The 18,990-nt window shown below is 41.7% G+C and overlaps 1 protein-coding gene across 1 annotated transcript; it reads right to left on the reverse strand.

The window, feature by feature from the left end:
* Positions 1-7,283: 7,283 nt before the first annotated feature.
* slc39a4 (solute carrier family 39 member 4) lies at positions 7,284-13,379 on the reverse strand. Its single transcript, XM_069681900.1, has 12 exons — positions 13,179-13,379; positions 10,752-11,129; positions 10,088-10,289; positions 9,771-9,979; positions 9,490-9,673; positions 9,109-9,281; positions 8,791-8,982; positions 8,371-8,475; positions 8,159-8,213; positions 7,912-8,064; positions 7,633-7,820; positions 7,284-7,540 (listed from the first exon to the last, which is right to left on the reverse strand). Exons 1-12 carry the CDS (start codon positions 13,377-13,379, stop codon positions 7,412-7,414), a joined length of 2,169 nt encoding a protein of 722 aa, XP_069538001.1. The 3' UTR covers positions 7,284-7,411.
* Positions 13,380-18,990: the final 5,611 nt, after the last annotated feature.

Genomic DNA, 18,990 nt, shown 5'->3' on the forward strand with positions numbered 1-18,990 from the left:
CCCCGTGACCCTGAACAGGATAAGCGGTGTAGATAACGGATGGATGGATGGAAGTTCTCGCTGAGATTTAGATCAATACCACTCTGATATTGGTACGTTAAATATGTAGTGCAAGCGAGCGTTCTGGGTTCGCCTAGCTGTGTACTTACTAATAATTAATATAATAATAAATGGGACAATAGTCACACTGCCCTTTTTAATAATCTCCTCCACCTCCAAAACAACAGTAGAAGAAGAACAATTGTATTACGGCCTACGGCAACACAGAGGGACACATTCCATACATATCTCTTATATCTTATCAAATATAGAACACATATAGTATAGTAAATATACATGGGGAAGAATCAGAATCTGCCCGCCGGCTGCTCCCAGGCTTGATGCTAAGCTAACTACTCCTGATTTCATGTCTACGGGACGAGTGTGTTCGCACGTAACTCTCAGCAAACAGCAGTAAAGTGTACTTCCCGAAATGTTCTGGGACCTAGCTATGTCCTAGCTAACTTTTATTGGGGGGGCTTTTATGCCTTTATTTATAGAGAGGACAGTGGATAGTGTTGGAAACAGGGGAAGAGAGAGCGGGAGGAAAACACGCGGCAATGGGCTGAGGGTGGGAGTAAAACCCAGGCCGCTGCATCGAGGACTGTAGCCTCTGTACACGGGCCGCCGATTTAACCGCTGTCGTCCCGATTGGTAACTTTTGAAGGGGAGAGAAATATGATATGATACAAGATATTTTGTCATGCGGACGTGTCAAGCTAAAATCTCAGACATACCGTTTAGAACAAGAACATGAGACGCAGTTATGCTCATCCACACTGAGGACCAGCATCGTGGTGCATGCCAGAGCCGCGTTCTTTCTTCATTGTGCTTTCACTGTGTACTCTGGCTTCATCCATGTATCTGCTTTCAGTCGGACATGTGATAAAATGTGAAAAAACCTGACTGATAAGCATTTATATGAAGTGATGAGTCTTTGGCCCACAGCCAGTCTGAGCCTCATAGATGGAAACAAAAATCTTTTCACCAGCCGTCATCCCCATGAAAAATATAAAAAGATTTGTGAGCCTTTAACTTTGGGAGAAACAGGAAGTAGAAAAACTAGGCCATGACCTCAGCCTTTTCTCTTAAAGATTCAACAAAGGTCAATGAAGGTGACTGATGCTCAAATATCAGCCACTCCTGGGGAATGTTTATTATTGAACAGCACCGTCTGTTTGTCAGGTGAAGAGCAGATTAGGAAGAAGAATGTGAAAATGGGTTTGGTGAAGTAGAGCTGAAGCAACATCGTTCCATAAACTCAAAACAATAGACCTTTTCACACTTGTCATAGTGGGCGGGGCTTCGCTGTTGCTCTTGACTTTAACAAAGGCTGTATTTTAAGAGAGAGAGTGATGATTGTTCTGTGTAGTGGGTGTAGAGAGATGACACACACACACACACACACACACACACACCCACACAGCGTGTTCATGACATGAAAGCTGATATTCTGTGCGTGTTGAGTAAGTGACACACAGAAACATCTTCTTGTTTCAAATTGTATCATAAAATTGTATCATAAGAAAACCAAATTTTAGCCTCCTGCCTTGACCTAAATGCTAACACATCGTTTAGTGTGTTAGCATACAATTAAAATGAATCATTAGCCGCAAAAACATGTCTCCCAGCTGAGGTTGATGGGAATGCTTTTGGTTTCATAAGTTAGACGAGTTAAAACTTTGACTTGCTGGTAAAAAGTGCATTAAAGGGTCACTGAAGTTAGTAGGGTTCATCCTCTGGGGACCATGAATGTCTGTATAAAATAATGTACCATTTTATAGAAGATGCTGAGATTTTCCTTAGGATAAAGGAAAACTTTCAACTATAGGTGACGTTTTAGGAAACGTCAGTGGATCACCTAAGTCAGTAGGGTTCCTTCATGAATATTTCTAGCATGCAACCCATCTGATCGTAAAGTTATTCCCATAGTGTGCCAAACTGGTGGGCCTTAAAGTTACTGCAAGTGGGGCACGAGATTTCATTAACAATAAATAAATATATTTTTTACATTTTTTTCAAATTCATAATTTACTATTTGCGCTTATTTTATTACGTGCTACGGTGGCTGACAAGGGCAGTCACGCTGCAACGGCCCAAATGGTTTCCATTTGAATAAACAGGCTGCAAATTCAGAAACACTGCCAATTAAAAAATGCATGCAAACGGCCGAGACAAATGCATCAACATCCAACGAGCTGCAAGTCGAAACAACGGCTCCAGACCTGTAGGGGGTGCTCGGTGTAACAGCTAAGAGCAAGAGCTCAAGTGTTTCTTCCATTAGCTACAGTCTAAGCTGTGTAGCTGACATATTTGTAACACATTTGATTGTAATAGGGTTCTGAACAAAATGTAATCTCACTCTGCTCAACAGTTGTCAAGATATTTGAGTTTGGACCAATGACTGTCTATAATAATCTGCTCTCATTGTACAAAAGTGAAGCCAAAATACCCTCTGAGGCGGGCGCTGCCATCTTGCGCTGGTGACGTCTTTTGGACCCAGAGCTGTGCAGTAGAGATCGGCAGGTGAAGTTGCAGTAATGATGTCCCGCCCCCTTCCGCGAACCAAAACACACACTTAACTTACAGTAAAAAAACGTTGGTGTATTTAACAGCAGAACAGCTTCTTGTGTTGGTCTGAAGCAGACGTTCACAGATATGTAAACTTCAATGACTGTAGTGATTGTTTTAGTTACGTCTCCAATCGACGTTCCTCCTCTACTCTGCTAATCCGGAACAGATCGTCTGCAGGAGCCGTATTTGTCAACAGAGCTGTCAATCATCCTTTTGACAGCATCAAATAACCAAAGTAAAACTAAACTTGTCAGAAAAATGAACACTTGGACACTAATCAGCATGATAAGAACTAACTATATTGACAGAAACCATGTTTGAGAAACATTTATTTGGTGTGTATTTCGATTTTATAGTTTGACTCATGTCCCATCTGTTAACATGGAGGAGGCGGGCTTTATGACCTATACTGCAGCCAGTCAGCAGGGGGCGCTAGAGATGTTTTAGCTCCACTTTGAGGGAGCTGTCATGTTGTCCATCTTTTTATACAAGCTATTGTTTGGACCAATCTGATGGACTCACCTCAGTGTCCTCAGAGTGGTGGCTCCTCATCAGCTGGTTCGGAGCGACGTAAACTAGACTTGTTGCAAAGTGTAGCTATGCTTTACGGATGCCGATTATCAACCACGGAGTAGAGGAAATGGAGGCCATTGCCCTCGTTATTTAACATATGTTTAAATTTAAATTGTCCTTTTATGACACCTTGTTTTGTTTCGTGCTGTCAGGAGACAACCAGGAAGACAGACAACGGAAAATGTATCAAGTCGCGTCAACTTATATAACGCATTACGGAAAATATGCATAAAAATAGTTGTCGGAAAAAACTATGACGCAAGAACTTCAGTTGAACCAGGACGTTGAAAGTGATCTTAAATTCAAGAGCGCATCTTAAACCACATGATCTGTAAAAGCACAGTCATGTTATTGTCTGCGTTCCCCTCCCAACACACTGCAACTCAGCTGACACTTAACATAGCTGTTTAAACACTGACGCCTCCTACTCATCATCTCCCCTTAATGATACGCAGTCACTGAATTACTCCTATTGACGCAGCTGCTGTCCTAACTACACCTCTCGAATGTCAGCTGTTTGTGATCAGATATTATAGCGTCAGAAGTTTTTCCGTAGGAGTGAGGGCTCCTTCTTTTAGGCCCGTGCAGCTTCTTTCATTTTTCCGCCACTGCACCGAATAACCGCCTGATAACTTATCTGCAAAGCTGTAAAACTACCCATCCAGATATCCAGAGTTCAACATCTCTGCCTTTTCCTTTTCTCTATTTTCTCTCTGTAAAACCAGCCGCTAAAGCTCCTGTAAAAGATGCATTATGCAGTATAATGTATACGAAGCTCAAAGGTCCAGTTTAAGAACAAACTGTCACGTTTTTTTTAAGAGAGAGTAAGGTACAATACTCCAGGGGCTCATAACAGTAGAGCTTTTGAAAGCTGCCTTCAGGGAAATCCTCTTTCTTCTCTGTCAGCAGCTCCATGATGCTAGTTTGCAATTAGCTTTTTACAGCATGTGCTTAAAGGATCAGCACACGCCCTAAATGCTGTCATTAAACAGCTCATTTTGGGAGTTAGACACTAGTCACACTTGTGGTGACACGTATAGTATACTCCATACGTTCATATTACGTCCTCCTCTTTGTGCGATGAGTTGTCAGCGGACTCTGTCCCTAATGAAGAGGATCACACAACCTGCACATCGAGGAGATTAGAGGAGACAGATAAAGAGAGAGTCGAGTCTACGCTGCACCTCCGGGTTCATTCACACGAAGGTTCAACAGGTGGATCTGTCCTCAAGTTTACACTTAATGCCCAGCCTGTGTACTTCAGGGTTGACCTAAAAAGAATGCTGAAGCACCTGCTATCATTCCCAAATGGATCGACGGGTCTTCTAAAACAAAGACTAACACAAAGCTACATTTAAATATGCAGTATTTTGTATGGCTAACGCTTTGTTTGCAACAGAAACGGCAAACCTTTCTGACATGGTCAAGAGCTCAAAAATATATAGGCTACACTGATAAGCCATAACTTTATGACCGCTGACAGGTGAAGTGACATTGGTTATCTCGTTATAATGGCACCTGTCAGCGGATGGGATATGTTTGGCAGCAAGTGAACTAATTGTCCTCAAAGTTGATGTGTTGGAAGCAAATGGGCAAGAGTGAGGTTGTGTGCGACTTTGTGTGAGTTTGTGGCGTATGGGTGCGGCAGACGGGTCAGGGTATCCTTGCTGACCCCAGTCCACCACCGAAAGCGCCTCCAATGGGCACGTGAGCATCCAATTCTGGACCACGGAGCAATGGGAGAAGGTGGCCTGGTCTGATGAAACACGTTTTCTTTCACATCATGTGGATGGCCGGGTGCATGTCCACCAGGACGCACTTTGGGAAGAAGGCGAGCCGGCGGAGGCAGTGTGATGCTTTGGGCAATGTTCTGCTGGGAAACCTCAGGTCCTGCCATTCATGTGGATTAGGGATAGACCGATTATCGGCGCCGATATTCGGCATTTTGACGCATATCGGCATCGGACATTTTTTTTTTTTTTTTTTTAAATCCGACGGCCATTTAGAGATCAATTTAAAACTAGGTTATTTTGGCTCTGATGCATATGCTTAAAGGCATTTAAACAAAGTTAGGTGTTCTGTATTATTCAAAATTTTGACGCCAATATTTTCACTCTACTGCAAATGAATATCGGCTTCAAATATCGGTTATCGGCCTCCTTGACTACTAATAATCGGTATCGGTATCGGCCCTGAAAAAAACATATCGGTCTATCTCTGATGTGGATGTTCCTTTGACACATACGACGTACCTAAACATTGTTACAGACAATGTACGCCCCTTCATAGGAATGGAATTACCTAATGGCAAACATGGTTCAGGAACGGTTTGAGGAACATGAGAACGAGCTCAAGGTGCTGACCTGGCCTCCAAATTCCCCAGATCTCAATCCAACCGAGCATCTGCGGGACGTGCTGGACAAACAAGTCCGATCCATGGAGGCCCCACCTCGCAACTTACAGGACCTAAAGGATCTGCTGCTAACGTCTTGGTGCCAGATACCTCAGCACACCTTCAGAGGTCTAGTGGAGTCTTTGCCTCGACGGGTCAGAGCTGTTTTGGCGGCAAAAGGTAAAACACAGCTGAAGTGTGTGTTTGTGTGTTCCAAATTTTACTTTAAGAAAGTGCAGGGCAGAATAATGAAGATTAAAAGTATCTATCATGCTGCATAGGTAAAAGAAATAAATGAGCACACAACTGGTTTTCAATTGGTTTTATTTTTCCCAGAGATAGAATACAAAATATACTGTATATCATATTGGATATACCAACATAACACATTTTTTTACATCTAACTTTAGCATATTTGGAGTGGTGGGATAAGTTGTTCAACAATAATATAAAACTCAAACTTTCTTTAACTAATTAATATACTGCGTATGAATTAGAATGAAACCTCTCAGTTACTTTACCATGGAGTGATATTATTAACAGATTCAGACCAAGATGCCTCTGAACTCTACGAAGGTAGGCTGCTAGCTAGTTCCAACATCCACTTCATACGGCTTCTAGTTCAACTTAACACAGACGTTTGGCATGACTTACTTTAGTAGCCAAGACTTTCTATTTTTACACAAATAGTAAACTGTTGTATAAAAGCAAGATCACACTCAAGGTTGTGATGTTGTCCTGGATACCATCACGACCGCCGATAATCACAGCCGTGCTAATATTCAGTACAACATCACGACCTCGAGTGTGATATTGCTTTTATACAACAGTTACACAAGCAACAGGTATAAAGTAATAATCAACAACAGCTTATTTTTTTGCTCCACCAACTCAACTAGCTCCACAATTTAACTGAAACTGGACTTTTGTTGCCAAGCAACCCAAACATTCTCCTGCACTCTGTGTCTACAGGTCACCGCAGATCAGCTGTTTTTAATCATGTACATTTATCTGTATGTTTTAATTTATCATCAACCAGTGAAGTAAGAGTCTGCTGTGTGATTCAGAGGTACCAGCTTGATCAATGTACTCATACACAGTCTGCTGTAATGTTAATGAACAGTATTCAGAACACCTGGCTGAGGCGGAGTGATGTTGTTCTCTGTATCAGCACTCATGGAGTGCCTCTTATCCAATCAGATTACTTGGTGGGAACTAACTGTTGTATAATTTAAATATCATCCGGTATGTTTGATACTGATTTGAGTTTCAGAACATGCTACATCAATGGCAGCCATCTTGGTCGCTACAAAAATGCCTCAATGGACCTTAAACCCGCCCCATATCAGATAAAAGGCTGTGATTGGCCTGACCTGAATAACGTCTGGAGGGAATCTGTCTGAACAGGAGGGGGACTAAACGCTTCTGCTAGTTCAAATAAAACACAGATTTGTCTGGTTCATATTATAAGACACATGATTTTACATAAATCTGTACCGTGGTGTGAGTTTCTCTTAAATTGGCCAACCCCATGGATGTTTCTTTATAATATGGCCTCCGACTGTCTCTATTAAACAATTTACAGGAAGGATCACAAGGAGGCCACTAAAGTATTCGAACATCTGTGTTTGAGGGGTTTTGAGGTGAATTTTAAATTTTAAATTTTTTAAATACTTTTTAAGAACTCATACAGCTGGATAAGTTGCCCATTAGCTCGGTTGTTTACCCTTTCTTAGAAGGAACAAGACCCTTAAACTTCAGCCGCTTTACTCTGTCCGAGGGGATTTCCTTATGTTTATAAAAACCCAGTCAACGGTCCTGACAGTCCCTGATTTAAAAGGTTATTCTTTCTTCATAAAGTGACAGCAACAACAGAATCCCCCACCCGCTCAGCAGGCCGAGATTCTGCAGCAGGAACATGAGCCAGGGTCTTTTGTTGCTGATGTGGACCATGGTGGGCAGCTGGAGGAAAAAAGAAGAGAGATGAAGGATGAAGATTACACTTTCACATCTCATCGGGCAGCTGCATTTTGCGTCCTCTTGTGATTACTCACCATATCAGCCAGCCCCACATACAGGAAGAGCCCTGCAGTGACGGCAGCTATCCACTGTTTGGTAGCGAGGTCAGTGGCCACAGACAGAGCGATGTACAGGCCGACGAACGAGGTCATAGCACTGCCGACGTTTAAAAGCAACGCCTTACGGACGGACACGCCGCTGTGGAGCAGAATGGCAAAATCCCCTGGAGACAAACAAGGGCGAAAGAATGTTAAAGGATCTTTTTAATGAAAATGAATCGCCACACATTTCCTGTCTTTGTGTGTGCTCTTTACCCAGCTCGTGTGGCAGCTCATGGCAGAGAACAGCCAGTGATGTGGCCAGACCAGACTTCCACGACAGCGAGAAAGCTGCACCCATCGCTAAGCCGTCTGCAAAGTTGTGGATCCCGTCACCGATGGTTATCATGTACGGCAGCAGACGCTGCTCTGCAGAGGCAGACAGAGGCGTGGTTAGTGGTGGAGTGTTGTCATGATTTGACGATGACCTGCTTGTTTTTGTGCTGGAAATGACTTCACTCACCTCTGGTGCGCTCTTTTGTCTCTGCGTGAGATTTCTCATTGTCTTCAAAGCCAACCTGAAATGTTACAAAAACATGAATACATGCAAAACATTCAATTACAAGTCCAAGACATCTTGTTTACAGAAACATATTGATTGTTTCTACTTTGCTGAGAGGCAAAATGCCTTCTCTTTGCAGTTGAATTAAATCCCAGTTATAATCAGTGTTGTACCTCAAACAGGTCTGCCTTGGATACCGACTTGTCCTTCTTTTTCCTCTCCTGTTGATACATCTCTAAAACCCTCCCGTGGTCACAGTGGTGAGGCTCGGATTCCTCCTGAAGGTAAGGTACAAGGTCAAAATTATGACGAGTAAAGACAGGGCCATAATTTTCCGTAGTTTGTAATTCAAAATTTATTATTTGAGCCAATTTTTGAAGGAATTATGACTCTGAACAATTTGGGCATAAGAGTAAAGAATACGGCATAAGAAATGTCGTCATGTTTTACATGATGCCTGCAAATTGAGTCGTAGATTTCGTTATATTCCAATTATATATTCCCATTTAATTGAAACCTAGAAATGTGTAAACCTTGTATGTGTCCCTATTTATATTACATTTTCCATATTGGTATGAATATTTTTCTCTCACCCCATGATGATGTTGATGATGGTGGTGATTTTTGTTCTTATAAGCGATCAGAGAGAAGATGGTTTCCATCAGATAGAAGTAGTAGATCCCAGCAATCAGCACCAGCATCTTATAAATGTAGTCTGTGGTTTCTTCATGTTCTCCGTCGTGTGCATGATCACCGCCGACTGAGTGCACATGTAAACCTAGAAACTACACACAGAAGTCAAAATGAGAGGATGATAGATAGTTTCAGCTCTCAGACTTAGGTCATTCAAGAAGGAACGGAAGCAATATAGATTCTGCTAAACTTAGCTTTAGAAGTTAAACTACATTTACCATAGGCAGCAGGTGCAGTAAGGCATCTCCAGTCAGGGAACCTACAGCCAGGCTGATGCAGAACTGGATACACATCTGGAACACAGAGGTGCAGGAGGTACACAGCAGCACCACGATGCCAAACATGGACGTCAGAGTTATCACCAGATTGGCAATGGTTGCATAGATGTATCCTGCAAGAGAGCAAAGAGACAGCATTCAGAACACCTGGCTGAGGCAGAGTGATGTTGTTCTCTTAATCACCACTACTTTAAATATCATCCAGTGTCTCATCCACGATGCACATAAAGAAAAATGGACAACCTGAGGGCACGTACAAGAGCAACGTCACCTACAACCAACTACAGGTGGTCTCTGTCATTCTGTCAGAACTACACTTACTCTCAGTCTTGGTGAGCCCATCTGGTGTCGGAGGTCGTGTGACGTCTGCGCAGGCCCCGCTCAGGATCTGCTGGACGAGCGCGGGGCTGAGCCGAGCTAAGCCGGACTGACCCAGGCCAGAGAAGGCAGAGCTGTTGCCCTGCAGACCGTAGATCAGGACTAGCTCTTGGGCTGAGTAACATAACTGAGAGAAAGTGAAAGGTTGAAACACAAATTGGTTGCACATACTGCATTTGTAACTACTATGGACTTCCTGTTCTTCTGTGTGTTGGTTTATGTACCTGATCCCAGGTGGTGTTTCCTTCATGGCCCTCGTGATGATCATGGCTGCTCCTCCTTCTCCTGCTTAAACCGCCATGATCATGATGAGCTTTATCATCATGGTCGTGGTGCTCCTGTTCGTCGTGCTCGTGCTCGTGCTCGTGCTCGTGTCCGTGGTCTCCTTCCTCTTTAGGTCCGATGCTCAGACTCTTCATGAGAGCCTCCAGATCTACAGAACACAAACACAACCATGAGGTGTGCTGCTTAACAAAGAAATACCTCCATAAAATATCATTTCTGCGTCAATGTTTCTCTCTGTTTTTCAAAGGACATTTACCCCTGACTGTGAAGTTCTCCGACCCCAGACGGTCCAGGATGTAGTCGAGGAAGAAGCCTTCCTCAGGCAGCGCCCGGCCGATGAAGCAGCGACCCAGCAAGGCGTGATACAGGACACGGCCCAACACTGCACCGACTTCCTGGTTCTGGCCTGGTGATGATGCGTTGACTTCTGTCATGATGTCACTGGCTGTTACACAGCTCTGATTACAGTGGTGACGAGGGAGAAGAAGGACAAAGAGAAAAGGTCCGGTTAAAACAAAACAGTTATTAACTTGCTGACTCATTTGGAGCTAAATTAGTTGATGATTGACTCTATTTGGTGATTTTTAACTTTGTGTCTGACAAAACAGGGTTGCTTTAGTGATGTGTTCAGGTACAGGGCAAAGCCTAGTTGGCCTAGTTGGCATCACCCATATATGATAAGATAAGATAAGTTAACATGATGACAGCAAACACACCCTGGCAGGAAACTACTACTCTTCGCAAAATGTGTGCCAGATATGTCTCCATTTTTGATTTTCAAAAAGTACCTCTAATAATATAGTATCTAATAATAACCTAAAAATATCACTTATTGCACCCTTTAATTCACTTGATCCCAACCTTTGTGCAGCAAAACAGAGTAGATAATCTTGTAACCCCTCAGTTAGTCTTGTGCTCACCTCGCTCTCTGAGGGCTCATAGTGGTCGTGAAGCTCTTCAAACAGCAGCTGTAACCCATGAATGCCTATGTGCTCGTGCTCGTGGTGTGTCTCGTTGTCTTTGTGCTCGTGGTCCGGCTCGGTCTCTTCGTGCTCGTGTTCGTGCTCGTCGGCGTGTGTGATTTTATGCAGGAAACGCTCCGTCTCCTCCGCCCATCGTCCCTGCTTTACCGCGGCACACACCGGCCCGGGAGACGCCAGGTACAGGATGCTCCCGGCAGCGACAGCAGGGAACTCGGATACACTGACGGTGCCATTGTATCCGCCACTTCCTGTCTCATCCTCTGTGTGGATGGAGTGATTGCTGAGGAGCTGGTGAACGGCATCTGCAAGATCACACTGCGCACGCAGACGGCAAAAGAGAAGAAGATAGATACAGAGCAATGTAAGTAAGAAATATGATTTACATATTCATTTATTTCAGGGAACAACAGGCGAGAAAACATGGTTCATTTTACTCCACAGACAGAACAACACATACAAGAACAGCTGCTACAGAGGTTTTAAACCTATTTAATTAATGTTCAAAGCTTTCACTTTATATTTAGATTCAATCAAACAAAAGGTTAGATTATCTTGTGCTAGAATAAAAGAATATTCATGGATATCATCCTCATGCCTACAAATTATGAATTATATAAAATCCTTATTCACACGTACATATCATTGATTAGTGTCAGTAAAAATCATGCACAATTTACCGCATGTTTACATGCATAGCCCCGACATAAACACCCACTTTTTTATAATTCACAGAAACAGTTGACTTGTATGTATGTTTTTACTTAATGTGAATGTTTTAACCTACTTAAATGGTAATACCTACTTGATTTGACCTATTTAACTTTTGCATTTAACTTTATTCTGGCAATTATATTTAATTCTAGCATTCATATTTAACCATTCAATTACCAGATCCACTTCTCGGCATTTAACCTTTCACATATTTGACTTTAGTCTTACTTCTATTTTATGCCATCTAATTCATATGCTTTCTCTGTGTCAGAGCAACTGTAAAGCCCGAATTTCCCCCTGGGGATTAATAAAGCATCTCTGATTCTGATTGTCCTCATTTATTAGCTCTGTGTAAATTAATTTCCATCTTCTTGTAAATGGTTCATTTAGAGGAACTTAAATCTGGCCTCTATTCCTTGTAAGAGTACACAAACTTGCTGCTTTTATAGCTTCTTATCATGATCAACTTTTGACAACAAGGAGGAGGAAAAGTAGGCCGCTATTTTAATGGTAGAAACGCCTTAAAATGCTGACGATGATGACAACGAAAGATGAGAAATAAAGTTATACAAAAAAAATATACAAATAAAAAAAAAGTTCTGTTAGATGACATGTGAGAAGAATATTGATTTTTCATGTGATCACCTCAATCATCTCTAGTTGTATTTGGCCATCTAAGTTCATAGGTCACATGTCTCTAAAATGTCTTCCTCCGCCCCTGAGATTATAAAGAAGAAGATATCTGGTATGTGATCAGAAAAACAGGAAACAAAGCTGTTGAGTCATATGGATCAAACAGTATGACATGTCGCGTGACATTATTTCAACTCTGTGTCAGATGAACTTTATTATTTTATTGAACCTCATGCTGGACTAAAACACTTGTTATGTGTAACCTATGGGCCAGCATTATAATAAACCTTTGTCATTACAACTTTAACAAGTTGTGTCCAGTATAGCCTTTATTCTTTTCTTTTTTCATCCACTGGCAGAAATCTGTGTTGTTACACAGCCAATATTTATCAATCATACTCTGTCCTGTCAGGCAGATTACAGCTGACATGACTGTGAGAGGTTCAAGGACCCGGTTTCATTTACTGTGATTAAACTGTTCTGCCTGCAAACACCGCCCTTTATAAAAATGAGTAGTTTAATGAAAATGGTGACTCTATTTCTTGAAACGATTGAAAAATTATAATTATTTTGTTAAATTATTTAAAAAAAACTATTTAAAGAAATGTTGACTTTTATTTCTAAAGAGTTATTTTGTAATTTAATTTATTTGACACTCAAATGCATCTTTCATGTTTGCTGCATGAAAAGTATTCTGTTAACTCTAATCTTTCAGAGTGACTTTTATCAAACATGTCCTCTGATAAAGTGACGGAAAACTTCACTATAATGAGTTTCTTTTGTAACCAAATATTTCTTTATACTTATTCTTATCATATTTTTTAGGCCATTTATTGACTACAGGATTATCATATATTAAATTAGCTGACACATTCAAAAAAGCTATCTAGTTTGTCAGTGTGACCCTGGGTCGGCAGGTAAGGCAGTATAATATAACTTTGGACATCGACCTCTCTCTGCAGCTGCATTCAGCCGCCCGGCTCTCCAACCTGGCTGCGGAGTTAGCGTAATAAAACTTACCTTTTCACACGACACTCCGCCGCATTGCACACGTTTCTCTAGTGTATTAAAGAGGCTGCGGAGCGAGTCCCCCGTCAGAAACTGCTGTCCCGGAGACACGACGCTGAGCACGGCTCTGTACGCTTCCTCCACGCCGGGAGAACCAGAAACAGAACCGAACGAACCCAAACCGGCGAGAATCAGCAGCGCGGGGATAAACATCTTTAAACTTTTTGAAAACTTCTTTTATGCGCTAATAAACTAAATAAAAAATATAAAATAAACTAAATATGCTACTATGAGGCTGATACAGTCTCAATGTATTTCTACAGACACAATGAGCTGTACAGAGCTCCTCTCACGTCTGCTCTCGGTTTAAATTCACTGCACCTTCACTGGATCTGGACTCTGGATTGTGATTGGCTGAGAGGTGGCTCGTGCTTCCCAGTACCTGTCTGTCTTTCATGTAGCCGAAAGGGTAGAGGAGGCCTGTACAACACACCTGTTGAAGTCTGAAACATTGATTTTTTTTCCCGCAGAATTTTGAGCTACAGCCCTCCAAGTTTCTCGTCTTTTTTTTAAGGATCCCCATTCTTCATATTCACAGGGTGGCCATTAAACTCTAATACAATGGATAGTGAAAATCTGAAGAGATATCGGGCCATAATTCAAGTTAAAAAAAACATATTTGATAACGCACTAGTGGCCGTCAGACTAGCTACTTCCTAGAAGATATAACCTAATGTTAGCTGTGTTCGATACAATAGGGAAGGCTTAAATCAAAAGCTAAGAATAATGTTAGCAAGGATGTGAATGACTGCTAAAGTTAGCTGCCTAATGGAAGCTAATGGGTTATCAAATATGTAGTTTTTTACAAAGTTACGCCTGTTTACGCCCCTTCTATCGTATTGTATAACACTTTAAAAACATTTTAACCTCCAATTCCAAACAAATAGCCTACAGGAATTACGGATGCACCTTGCTAACCAAGCAAGTGCTACCGTTAGCTGATAACTTAGTGTTTGCTAACCCCTCACTCCGCTACAGCTCCACCCTCTCATCCACACATGGTCTGACTATAAAAAGTAGATGGCGACGACACTACAAACTAAAACTAGAACAAATCTGACAACAAAAATATTGTTCCTTCTGCATTTACTACATGCACATTATCTGTTTGTAGAGATTAACTGTATGCAATGTACATGTATGTTTTAACAGGAGAAGAAAAATGTAGAATCACTAGTCTTTTTAAACTATGGGTTGGGTAACCCAGCAGAGGACTTTATCTAGCCTACCCATTTGTGTTGTACAATAAAACAATAGATTTTAATTGATTGTACAATTCAACATGCTTGGCAAAAGTAACCAAACCCTGGGTTAGTCCGTGTTTGACCCAACACTGGGTTTGCAGTAACCACCAAAGTTGTGATGTATCAAACAACATTTTTTGTGTGTTTATTAATTTAAAGTTCTCAGTTTCGTTCTATTTGGCGGCACCTTATGGTGATAACAGGCAATTACAAGCACATACGTCCACTAAAACCAGACGTCCATGGTTGGCTCCCTTTGTTACGGTTGTAACTCTTGATTTTCATCGCTGACAGTTCCTTTCCTTTTTTGCCTTCATCTGAGCGTTGAATTTGTTTCTTTTTTCTTTGGATTTTCACTTATTTTTGAAGTTGTATCTGTTGTCATTGATTTTTTTGTGTTTGTTCAGCCATAGTAGATTACTGTTTACTCGCAACACTTGCAGAGACCGGAAAAACAGCCGCTTAGCTCCGCCTACCCTCTCTGGCAGACGAACCACTGCTGGGTGACGGAAAACGCGTCACTAACTGGGCGCCGCTTGTTATTTTTTTCCGCAAAAGTCGTCACCGACACCCAGTCTGTAATACTGCAAATGCAAAGACTTTCATCAGTGGGCCATAGCCCTGAGAACTGTGAGATTATATCTTTAACTACAAAAATAAAAGACCAAGTCTGATGTACATCTACCTGTGATTTCATACATATAGTGGCTTATTCATTTTTAAGGATGACAAACTGCAAACATGAATGTATCCCTGATCTTAAATAAATATTACACTGACACTTTGAGATGTCACCTGTGTGTGTGTGTGTGTGTGTGTGTTTATAAGTGTGTGTTTGTGTGCGCATGTTACTGTATTAACCACAAGGTGGTGCACCTGCTCTGTTTAATCACCAGTTTACAGCAACAGTACCATAAAACCTGCAGCCCCAAAATCCTGATAAACACATAAGTATGTATTTTTTACTTGTATTTGAATGCATCATTTAGCTTGATAATACAGGCTAATTGTACACTTTATGATTAGGGAAAGTAATTAGTAGCAAGCATTTGGTACTACATTTGTATTTTATAGTTTTATTTGAAATCTCCTGCACCGTTGAAATTGCCAACACTGAAATGTTTTAATCCTTTTTACAGTTACATTTTAATCTGCATCTGCTAACATAGAAGTGACCCATCACGCTGTGCCTGTCTCTACAAATATATGAACCCATGGCTGTCAGTCAACAGTCAGTCGCTGTCGGCCTCAGAAATCACTGACGGGGAGGATATTGAGTTGATTGGCTGCACATCACTTCACACACATGAACAGACAGCAACACACACACGAGCCCCCCTCGTGGCATGGGACTCTGGACATCTGCACACACACACACACACACACACACACACACACGATGACCCCCGCACTGCTAATCTTTGAGACAAAACACACACTGTCCGCTGACCTGTTTTTACACCCCCCACCGTCACGTCACTCTCTGTTATGTCGTCTGTCACGCAAACCTGTAGATGTTCTCGACACACACATTCATCAAGTCCGACTCCGTCTCACCCATCTCACACACATACACACTTACTGGTAAGTCACTGTATGAGTCTGTTAAAGCACTACATAAACGTCGTCATAATAGTGTGTCCCTTTGCTAAATCACAAACTGGCATTGGTACAGCTGCGACATCAAGTTCGTATGAATTTATGATAATAATCCAGTTATTAAATATGTATTAGTATGATCTCCATAATACCATTCATGTTATACTTACTCTACTCATACTCTATTTAGATGCGTATACTTTGAACATGTAGTAACATTTTGAATGCAAGACTTCCTCCACCACAGCTTTGTGGTGACGAAGCAAACATGAACCTGAAGAGCTTTTTTTGACAAAGACTTTCTTCTAACAGAGGACACCACAATCTCTTTGTCTCCGTCTCTCTTTCACCCTTTCTACACCTTTCTCTCTCTCTCTCTCTCTTCTTCTTTGTCTCTCTCTCTCCCTCTCTGCCCCCCCCTTAATGTCTCGTGCACACTCGCTGCCCGGCCTCAGCCCTACTTTCTCTCTGAGGCTGATGTTTCCATTACAGAAATAAAAGCATGACGGCTAATCCAGTTACATGTTCCCTGGACGACACACACACCCACACTTACACATGCACACACACACACAAACACACACACACACACACACTCAAATGCAAATCACGCATACACAGACATACATGCAAAAACCTGCTGAAACACAAGAAAACAAGTACAAAGACACACATGTTGCAAGTGGACAAACACAGACGCACATAGAGACACACAAACATAACTGTACGCACGCACACACTCACACACAGGGGGCATGTGATTGAAGCAAGACCCCCTGTTGTGAAAAAGTCAAACTGAGCATTCTGGAGCTCTAGAAATAAATACCAAACATTGGTAATCCACACACACACACACGCATGCACGCACATGCACTGATAAGCTCCCATGACGATTCCCCACAGAGCTGCGCATACTTCCTATGGAGGATAAAAGGGAGAAATATGGGGAGAAAAGAGGAATATAAGTGCTTCTCCTCCACCTCATTTCAGTCTCTTTTTAATTCATATCAGTGAGAGTTCATTTAGTCATTTAGATGGAGGATTCAGAAGAAGGAGGTGGCTGAGTCTCAATTCAAGGGTGCATCCTTTGAAGGACGCGGCCTACGAAGGTTGCATCATTTGTAGCATGAGTAGAACGCTTCCTGTTTGCTTTGCCAGTTGTGACCAAATGTTGCTCCGGTCGCCTAGCGACAGTTAGATAGCTGGCTAACTAATTAACATAACTAACGTCACGTAACTTTTATTTTAATGATCATTTGTTTCAAGGCCCCTTTCGTTATTTTTAACATTTGTATAGCTAGCTATTTGATTGAGTTGAAACCAAAAACGTTTACATTTAAAAGTGTATTCCTCGAGCGCTTGAGAGTCTGCCATCTCGTTTTAATTGGCACACAATGAATCTCGGGGTATGTGGGGTCTCGAAGGATTCACCAGACGGATCCTTCGTGGCCCGGAACGTATTTGTCGGCCGCATCTCAAGGAGCCTTTGACGCGCTGCTGTGACACAATCAGCCTTTAAATACGTCCTTTGAAGGATGCCGCCCCTGAATTGGGACACAGCTACATTCAACTCCTTCATGAAAACTTCTGTTCCTACACACTGAGGTTTAGTGATTTACAGTATTAGTGTTCGTACTCCAGTTATTTAGTGTAAGGCCTCAAAAAAGACTCACAAGAGACAGACCTGAAACAGCAGACGCCAAGATACCCAGGCTTGTGTTTTAGTTTCCAACAATGCCACTTACTGGTATTTGACTCTCCTTTCCTGTTAATAATGTTTCTTTTCAACCAGGGCGTTTCTAGGGGGTGGCCCGGGGTGGCAGCCCCTGAAATCTGATTGACCACCCCAAATGCCACCCCATAATCCTAAACTATGATTGTCTATCTGCCTGGTCAGAGGCGGGACTTAAGTTCAAATCAACTTATTGGGCTGTGTAGCAGCAGGCTGTTAGCCACTTAAGCTACTAGCAGCCTGTTGCTAGCAGTGATTTGTTGATACTTTATACTTTGACTTTTGGAGATACATCTCTTTTTTGAGTCCCCAGAATGTAGGGAAGTCATTTTTTTTAATAAAAAAAACCCTATAGGAATTAAACATCTAAATGATACCTTAATGTAAGAAGTTAAATCAGTGCCCTAGTTGCCTAGAGTCTAGACACGCCCCGTTTACAACTCCTCGTATCAGTTTGTAACATGGGCTTTCTCTTGTAAAATGTAGCCTCCGAGTCTAAGATGAGATTATTTGTGAAATGTCAAGTGAGTATTTTAACCAACTTTGGCAGATCTTTTAGAGCCAAAGAAGTTTAACACATATACAGTAAATGTCTCCTCCTGACAAGTAAATTGATTTTGACGAGGAAGCAATGTTAAAAATCAGAATATTTCACTGACAAATACAAGAAAAAACGTCCGGTTTGTTCCCTCAAATAGATGTCATTCAAATGTAGATAATGGTGGAAAATGTGCCCGCTCTCTAGGGATAAAAAAAGTAAAAGTATCTTAAGCTTAAAAGATTTTCTCAAGTAAAATTAAAAAGAGACAATGTGTGATCTCTCAGTTTTAAGGTATTTGAGGTTAAAGGTTAGCCAGTATTGTTCTCTGATACATTGTAATAACTTCCTCCAATTTCATCTTTGGATCAGAGCAGGATGACCTGAGTAGTTAGAGGATATCTGAAAATGGCCTCAGATGTCAGCCTGGTTTATTCTTCACTTTAAGCATGTTGAGTTCAGTGTTTAAGTCCAGAGAAGGAGGTCTGATGAAGGCCGTGTTAGAGGTGAACTTTCCTCAAATAGTAGAAGAAGAATTAGAGAAGAGGTGAAGTGGGACAGAGGAGGGATGAGAGAGTTGTGGAGGTGTTTCTGTATGAAGATGGAGGGAGGAGAGGAAGGGAGAGAGAGAGAAAAAAAAAGCAGGTATGT

Source organism: Semicossyphus pulcher, unplaced genomic scaffold, assembly GCF_022749685.1.
Source record: "Semicossyphus pulcher isolate SPU_LCO1_2020_fin unplaced genomic scaffold, fSemPul1.0.p SCAF_5, whole genome shotgun sequence".
Taxonomy (NCBI): domain Eukaryota; kingdom Metazoa; phylum Chordata; class Actinopteri; order Labriformes; family Labridae; genus Semicossyphus; species Semicossyphus pulcher.

Bases quoted from the DNA above. Each gene is read 5' to 3' on its own strand.
- slc39a4 (XM_069681900.1), bottom strand. From the start codon at position 13,379: ATGTTTATCCCCGCGCTGCTGATTCTCGCCGGTTTGGGTTCGTTCGGT. The intron at 11,130-13,178 runs GTAAGTTTTATT...CTGCGTGCGCAG, and splicing joins GCGGAGTGTCGTGTGAAAAG to TGTGATCTTGCAGATGCCGT. The intron at 9,282-9,489 runs GTAAGTGTAGTT...GCTCTCTTGCAG, and splicing joins TGGGCTCACCAAGACTGAGA to GATACATCTATGCAACCATT.